A 9246-nucleotide genomic window follows, 5' to 3' on the forward strand; every position below is an offset into this window, starting at 1 on the left:
ACATCAAGATCTCAAACATCAGCGTAACTTTAGCAGTCCTACAGGGCTGTGAGGATTGTTCTCGAGATGTGACCTTGAAATGCACTGCCCATTAAACAAAAAGGGGCAGATCCAGAAAGAGAGGCATTTGCTAAATTAAACTTGCGGATTCAACGTTTTGAAAGTGCACAGTGGGTTATGGGGGACACCGTAATAATTATGACCACCTGAGGTTCTTTAATGTGCACCTAACGCATTGCACACGATTGCTTTTGCATTCCGCCCCCATTGGAACCGATGCGTGTTAACCTGTATTATCCAGTTTGGCCAAGATCAAACTGCAAAGCACAACACAGGGCTTGTGCTAAACTGGACTTGGGACTTCAGAACTCATTCCCAGCCGCATCTCCAGCTTGCAGTACAACTTTTCCGCATAACCTTTCTCACTGATTTCAGACCGCAAGGGACACATGAAGCAGTAATAGTGCAGCCACTGCTAGTTCAATGGTACTTATACCATCAAGTGGGCAAAATTTCTGGTTTTCTTGTATTTCTGTGCACACTTTACATCAATGATAAGAATCTTGGTTTGCTTGCGATGGTGTTGGCCATTTCCCACATTGCAGTCTGCTAGGCACACCCTTATGCTTGCCTTTAAGATTTCTTTCTTCAGGTGTCTTGATGCAGTTCAGAAGAGGGACAATTATGCTTTTGCTTTTAATGGTAAGGCTCTCATATGGTCATTTTAACTGGTAAATGCGGGCATTTATCTGTAGTGGTTCAAACATGGCATTTTTAAATTGAGTTTGATGATCGCATTAACTGCCGTTTTCTTGAGATACTACTGCGGAATAGTCTATCACTACGAGGTCTATGCGCACATGGAGAAGGCATTAGCGAGTGAATTGTAAGCTATTCACAGCTTTTTTTTAAATTGTCGCTTTCAGGCATCGTTGGCCTGAAGAGCCAGCCATGTGGTCCCATTTTGTGGGCCCACCAGTAGAACTGCTTCGCGCTCACTTTTCTTTGACTCTCATTCGTTCTTCTAAATGTTTCCTTCATTGACGACCCTCTTGCAGAACTTCGAGACACAAGCCCAGCTAAAAAAGACAACTTGCTGTAAACAGCTGATGCTATAAAATAAGAAAAGGAGGAGGGTTCCCCGCGTAATCTGTGAACTCGTTGGTGAAGTGGTTCAAGACGGCTAAAGGATGGAGAGCCACTGGCGGCATTTGCATAGCTAAAGCTGGTAACCGTGTTCCGTGGACTGGATGGCTGGCAGAAGTAATCACATGAATGAAACAAAGCCACTATTTGCCTCCTATATTATTTGCGACAGTGAATTTGTTTGCTTATCTAAGATGTCAGACTGAGCAAGTATCACTCCCTGTAGAGCACTATTGGAATATTGAAAATTTCGCTGACGACAAGAACTGGAACCTTACACTGCAATAAAGAATGCGACCACAAGTGCCAGGCAACTGAGAAATTATACCAAGCAGTTGATGGGGCCTGCATGTTGACACATGATTGAAGGGCTCACGTAATGCTGAAAGACACCATCGATTCATTTCGCAGTTATTGCCGGAGTCTAACACACTCCCAAATCAATTGCACACCCACTTGCTATAAGTCCACAGTAGAAAACTAATGCATAAATGACATTAAAGCTCCTAAACAAAATACCAGAAATCTAGCACACAACCGATTATTTAGCAAGAAAAACGGGCAAGGACCGAATACTGAACAATGGCGACTGGTTTCCTAAAGTCAGCTTCACCACAGTACATCGGTGTTATGGAGTAAAGCATATGAACTCAAAGGTTTCGTGAGAGAGAGAGGGGGGAAGGGGTGGGGTGGACGTGCATCAGGAACAGGTAAATAACGCAATCAGACATTGTCAGCTATGGCTATTGCTTGAAAGTCTCATTAGGGCAGGCCGAAAATAGGCGTTTTCAACAGGACATGATGCGTGTTCAATGCATTCACAGTATAGCCCTAAGCTTTGTCGAGACGGACGCTACTACTAAAGGGGTCACTATTTGGGTCATCATAGGAGTCGAGCATGCTGACTGGTCAAGTTTTAATTATCCAGTAAAGGCCAATTTTAGGATCAAAATAACAAAAAGTCGCAGTTACGCCCGAAAGGCGAAGCATCAATTGCGACAGCAACTTAGTAGACAGCTATACGAAGTAAGGATAGTAGTTTTATCGGCTGTATAAACTTGTACACGTTCGCTTACTAACTAAATTATCAAGCACGGTGTCGCACGCGCACAGGTAAACATGAACACGTCTCGCTCGATGACCGCGGGAACTTGCTGTCACAACGTTTTGCTGGAGTGACGAAGTGCGGCAGCAGCAGCGAGCGAATTGACCTTTGTGCTGCTTCTCGCTTCAACGCAAACTAAATGTCAAAAGCACAGTGCATACGAAGCTACCGGCACTCGGCGCACTTTGTCCACATTGCAGATCGCTTTCAAGATGCAGCGGCCGCGCAGCCGCACTGTAAGCAACAGCCGCCGCAAAGGCCTTGGCTGGCTTCGGTTAATTCGTACCGCCGAAGTGATGTGAAGATATCGTCGACATGGCATGAAAATATGTCTTTAGTAGTTGACTCTCAAATCGAACAATGATTATTTTTTTTAGTCATTCAAGTTTGCTTTTTCCAATCGCCCGATATTCCGGAAAATTTTGTGATCCATTCAGCGAAAGAAAAATCCATCCAGCGACTGACTATACTCTTCACATAAAAGGTCAAACTTCAATGTAACGAAATTTCCATATAACGAAGCAAACTGCAGATTTTACTGACTTCGTTATAATGCTCCTGTTGAATTGAGTTCTAGGGTATTGCATGCCAAAACTACGATTTGATTATCAGGCACGCCATAGTGGGGGACTCCGTATTAATTTTGACCACCAGGGGATCCCTAACTGAGGTTTAACTGTAGTTGCACCTGAGATTACTATTCAGTAAAGTGGCAGTGGGGAGGCTTAAAATCAACATATACGCGATTTCATGTCCCAAAGCTACACACAGGCTTTGAGAGACACCATGGTGGGTGGGGGGTCGGATTAAGTTGGACCTTGTGGGGCTCTTTATAATTTGCACTTAAATTTAAGTACAGCAGGATTTAGGCTTTTCTGCCCCATCGGAATGTGGCCACTGTAGCCAGGAGTCCAACCCTAGACCTTGTGCCTGGCAACAGAATGCGGACAACCCCCGTGATCCACAATATGTAGCTTGAGAACCACTGTTTTCAAAGCAAAAGAAACCAGGAGAGTTAAAGATCTACACAGAGACAGTTACAAGAGTCTACCGAGTTGAACTGGTTCGCTCTCGGCATGCATGCCGTCCCGAGCATTCGCACATGGATGGACGCGACACGGTACACTTTCCTTTAGACAGCGATGCAGTTGTTAGTAAGGTGCAGTAAAATGATGCAATATGGCGGTGCAAGAGGTGCATGCTTGCGAGGCTTGCTTCCAACTAAAGCTAACTTTCAAACCTTGCTGGCTAGACAAAGTGGTGAAGTGGGTAAAACAGGATAGGGTTGTGTTTGTCCAGCGTGAAAGGCAACTAGAGAAGGCGAAGAGGTGAGACGAGTACCGCTTGACGAAAGCAGGGATTATTACACAATCGAGAATATTGACTTTTTGTGTATAATAAATGCCCGGTTGGTAGGGCAATATCTGTAGCGCCCCTACCTTGTCAACCTTCTCAAGTTTCCCTGCGAACTCAACTCACAGAGGCCGCTGTGAACAGAAGCAGACGGGGCTCAGATTTCGGCCACAGCTGTCTGAAGCAAACTTCACTGGACCAGATGGTGCACAGTTTCCACTGGCACAAGAATATTAAGAACCACCACTGTGTGCACGATGCTGCCAAATTCAATCAACCATTGCACAAGCTGCATCGGAACATCTCATTACACTAAAGAGGAACACTGAGTCAGTTTAGACTAAAGTAGCTGTTCAAGACTCAATTTTTGGTAATTTTGCAGTAACAGATTCACTGTTAAAAGAGGAAATGAAGGCCATAGCTCCATTTTTTTGTATTCTGCGGCAATACCCCAACATCGGTTACGGAGTGTGACGTTATGGATTCAAGGTATTTCTTCACATTTCCGTCACTGAGGCTCAGTAAATGTTCTGGGAACTTGCTCAGTTCACTTGTCGGCTCCTGTAGAACACAATATAGTCCATCTTAACTAATATAAGATTAACAGGGCTCGAGCAGACGGTGTTAAAATACATTCTGTCACGGCGAGCTGGTGCCCTCCTCCTCCTCCTCCTCCTCCTCCCCCCCCCCCCCCCCCGTCTTTCGTTTTTGTCTTTTCTGGTTTACCAAGCTTAGCCTCATGGTAAAAGAGGTCTTTTGATATTGTAGAGAGGCGATTAATACTACAGCTCAAATAAGCTTTCTCTTTAGTATCTCTTTAATTTTAGTGTCTCAGTTCTTCGTTACGTCTTGAAGTGGTTCAAGAAGAGAGTAGGCAATGGATGGGCGCTGCTTCAACGGATCAACGCAGCCAACGTCCCGTGTAATTTCAAACACTTCGAACCTCGATGTGGAGCCAAAAAAGAGAACTGAAATTCCACCCAAGATCCGGCACTGTGATCTAAGGAACAGTGCAAACAGACACGGGCTGTGTTACAAACGAGGGTTAGGCAAACACGCACAGCGCAAAAGTCGGCTTGCCATGCCACTGCCGCATGCCACCAAACAATGCACACACGCAAGCACACACACAAACACGCACATTCGTTACACCAATAAAAGAACTCATTCCACAGGCAGTGAGACATGAGAAAATTAGCTTTTATGCACAACGAAAAAAAAAGAAAAAAAAAATAGATGCCAAGTATAATTACGGTCACACAGCCAAAGTATAAATGCCCTGGCAAATGCAGCAGAGAAACATTCTTCTCAAAATTCAACACGTTCCAAACGAAGGTGCACACGGGTTAGTTATGTTGCCGATGAAGTGCATTCACAGATACGGCGGCCACGGAGGGAGGGCAAGGGCGCTAGTATTATGGTCAATTGAGCGGTGCACGATGCAGAGAGAAGACCGTGTTAGATGAGCGTTATGGGTGAATGGTGTAAAGAGAGATGGGGAGAGAGTGGGGCATCATCTTCCAGCACATCACGTGGGCAGCAACAGGGGAGGAGGGGGTCGCACCTCCGAGCCGTGCTCGGCCGACGGTCCGGCACCGTCCTCGTCGGTGTCCTGGTCGTCCGTGCCCAGGGCCAGGTCGCCGTCCTTCTGTAACCGCTCGCGGGCGCTGGTGAACACCGACTGCAGCACGATGGAGTCCTCGTAGATGAGCGAGCCCTCCACGTTGTACGTCTGGGCGTTGACACAGAGCAGCATGAAGTCGTCCTCCAGGTCGTCCAGCGTCCGGTACCGGTGCTCACGGATGCGAGCCTGTGAAAGGGGGGGACAAGACTTCTTTGGCTCACACACGTCCCCTGTTGTCTTGGTGCAGTGCTGGTTGAGTGAGTGTCAAATCATGAAATAAACACTGAACTACAGCACTGCTTTTATAAAGAACATTCTCAACACTGCAGTCTACTGATTTTAGCAGCTGCTGTAGTTAACTTGTCACAGGTATGCAACACAGTCGAAGCTTGTGACAAAATCACATCCGGCACAAATGTGCCTTCGTTGCATCCGGTATAATTATACAGTATAGACTGCTTATAACGTAAGTCGCCAGAGTCGCGAATATCCGCACTATAACCAAAACAACGACTTTATTGCGACAGCAATTACATGGACACTCCAGGTGCATTTCTGCTGTCACAGTGAGGTTCTGTATAAGTATAAGTATAAGTTCTGTATAAGAGCGCCGTATGCTGTATGTGCAAGTGAAAGCGTGCGAGGGTGAGCTGGCGATCGCAGCTCAATCTCACGCACGCAACAAGGGAGGAAAGCGGGAAGGAAGCACGCTGTCTTCCGTTGCACGCAACGCTCTGGAGGGAGAGTAGGGGGGCGGGGTTCTACGCCTGCCGGGGTTGCTGTATCTTAAAAGCCATCTGCCCCCGCTGTTTTTGTGGCTTAGTTCACGTTGATGTGAGACGCAGCACGCAGGTCAATTCGCTCGCTGCTGATGCCGCGCTTCCTCACTCCAACGTTTTGACAGTGTGTTTCCACAGTTATCGAGTGAGATGTGTTCATGTTTGCGTGCGCGCGCTCTTGCTATTACGTCATTCTGCCCACTCCGCGCGAGGGATTCAGGGATGCATGGCCACCGCGGCTCGGCACAGCGGGCGAAAAATAGGAACAAAGCTATTCACGTGCCAGCAACGTTGGAATGCGCCCTACGGCGCCAGACAAGCCGTGTCGTTGCAGTACAGACGCTGGTTGTTCGCCATCGCGACATCGCGGAGCTCGACGTGTGTGCGCACGCGCGTTATGTCGGAGTATATCTGCAGCTTGAGGGGAGCGTTCGCCGTCTCGGCTGACAACCGAACTTCTAGGCAGCCACACTGTAGCCGGTATTTTGTCTGCCGCAACTGCACTATAAGCGATACGCGTATACATAGAGTGCTATGGGAAAATTAACGGGAGTCTGAAAAAACTGCACTATATCAGGTCCTGCACTATAAGCATTTCCCTTATAACATGGTCTATATACTGTATGCTCTAGAAAAGTTTTACATAGGGATGGGCGAATATTCGGTATTGTCGAATATTCGATCAAATAATTCTATATTCGTTATTCACTTCGATTCGAATTCAGGTATTCGATATTTTCGAATTATTCGGCACTCCCGAATAAGCAGCCAAAAGCCACGGATGGCAGGTACACATCTCGGAGGGTATGCTTCACGTCATGGCTGCCATACATCAACCATAAATCTCGAAGACTATAAGTTTTTGCATTAAGGGGAGACGCGGGTCAAAAAACGGCGATTTTCATTTTAAAAATAGGTTTTGTGTTTTCAGTTGTTTTTGCAACATTGATCTCTCCTATTTCACATATGAAGAAATCAGAGCCAGAAATGATCTGGAAAAGTATAATAAACTCGATTAAAGCCCTCGAGGTGGCAAGAAAAGGCAGAGATATGACATATTTTCAAGCGCGCGATGCGTCAAGCCGCGGTTTCACACGCCATTGGGCTCGTGCAAGGTGGAAGGCCAAAGCTTTTTCTCTCCCAGGTTAGCTTTGCCACATCACAATATCCCTGGGAAGTAATAATTATAATTAACAGAAGTAAACAACGTTTAAAACTTTCAATTGCATTTTTCTCAAGTTCATATTTTGGGCAAAAGAAGGCGTTTGTGCACAACATTTTATGTACTTATTGTGGTCCAATCAAGACCACACTTGATGGGCATAATTTTTAGGATATGTAGAATGCACTTATCTAGGATTTAATGCAATCACTTTATTTTTTTAAGGATGAAAATTTTTAATGTACTCGGGCACCAGCCACTGAATATGCAGCACCAGATATGAAATTCTCTTAAAATTTTGCCTGTAAAGGCAATCACAGTATCTTGCTTATTAGCACTCAATGAAGTGTTAAGGACAAGAAAAATAATTTTGCACTGCTCTATCATACTAACTGCTAACTAAGTCCAGCAACTGCACAAACATCCACTGCTTCTCACTTATGCATGGTACTTAGAACATGAAAGCATCGAGATATCCTAAAACTAAAAGTAGATTTCGAATGAAGAGATCAAGCTCTGTAAGTGGTAAAATTTTCATTCGCCCAGCATCATTATTTAAAAAGAAATGTTTCTGAGGAGCATCTCCCCTTAAAGAGATGGAAATGTGCGACGCAAAAGAGCAGAAACGGCGCTAGCGTAGAACCGAAACGAAGCGGCAGAGTCCGCATCGCCATAGTCATCAGCGGAAATCGTACGTGAATGACAGCAACGACGGAACGCTTCGTGCCTATTTGTGCCTTTATTGCATTTACCGCCTCGCATAACGCGTTGGCCGCGGGATTTCATAGTCGCCATCCATGATCGCGTCGATAGCTGCCACGGTTTCTTCTGCAGCGGTTGCGGCAAAAAGTAGTTTCGTTTTGACTCAATACGCGTGTCGGCTGCGTGCCTAAAAAGCTGCGTAGTGGCCATCCATGATCACATAGATAGCGAACGCGATTTCGTCTGCAGTTGTTGCAGCGAACGGTAGTTTCGTTCTGACGGTGCGTGCATCGGCCGCGCCCCTAGCGGCAAAAACGCGCGTCAGCACCTTGCCGCAAAGTCCACCTTGGCAATCGCGTCTCACCGCGTGGCAGCGCGATATGATCTCGCGCACTCTCGGAACGCGGAATCACCGCGCGCGAAAAAGGTGCGATCAGACAGCGTCCAGAAATCGCTCCATAGAACTGCGAGAGACAACGATCGTCCATTGACAACCCGGCGCGGAGTGGCGGAGGTCCGGTTGCCATGGCTCCGTGACGTCACCCTCGTCGCTTTTGATTGGTTCTTCATCTCGCGGCACGTGGCACTTGCCGCAGAAATGGGAGACCCATTTCGCGCGGCAAGACCTCAAATTCCTGCAGCTTATGCCACGCGTGTTTTTGCCGCTGGCGTGGCCGTACGAAGCACCGCAAAGTCGCCGTTCATAATCGCGTCGACAGCGGCCGCAGCTGCGACAAACATTTCGGTTTGACTCGGTGCAAAGCTTCGAGGATGAAGAGCACCGGCTACATCGCGATGGACGTGCGATCTGTTGGCGGTCAGCTTACTGGCGAAAAAATAATGGGGATGTGCGTGTGATAGAGCAAAGCGTGTCGCAAGTGATGGCGCGCGCCGCGGCCGTGCTGCGAAGGAAGTCGTGAAGCCTCGATCGCCGCTGCAAGAGCCAATCAGTCACGAGATGACGAGAACTGCAGCTTCCGCACTGCTTTTGTGCAAAATAGCAAAAGGATTAGCTCATCCATTACACTAATAAATCGTGCTGACGTAGTAAGCGTTTGCTTATTGTTTTCTGGATACCCTGATAATTCGGCATTCGGTTAATTCGGACATTTTTTTTTTGGTCCCGTGAAATTTGAATTAACTGTAATATGTGATATATACTATTCGAACTATTCGATTCAAAATTATTCGACCAAATCACTATTCGCTTCGAATTAGCTTCGAACCTCAAATTCACTATTCGCCCATCCCTAGTTTTACATTTACTTTGTTATAGCTAAGGTAACTGCGACATCACCGGTAGAGGTCTTAGTCCTGCAGTTGACACAAAAATAGGTTAACGATGATGATGACCAGATAATTTGTTTGAGGTTTG

General features: G+C 46.5%; 1 protein-coding gene across 1 annotated transcript in view; it reads right to left on the bottom strand.

Moving 5' to 3' along the window:
* The window catches only part of LOC119433911 (transcription activator BRG1-like), a 60028-nt gene that overhangs the window by 1158 nt on the left and 49624 nt on the right, over nucleotides 1–9246 (bottom strand). Inside the window, 1 exon segment of the mRNA XM_049658624.1 lies at nucleotides 5169–5414. Coding sequence (XP_049514581.1) covers nucleotides 5169–5414 — 246 coding nt within the window.

This window comes from Dermacentor silvarum, chromosome 11 (assembly GCF_013339745.2).
Source record: "Dermacentor silvarum isolate Dsil-2018 chromosome 11, BIME_Dsil_1.4, whole genome shotgun sequence".
In the NCBI taxonomy this organism is placed as follows: domain Eukaryota; kingdom Metazoa; phylum Arthropoda; class Arachnida; order Ixodida; family Ixodidae; genus Dermacentor; species Dermacentor silvarum.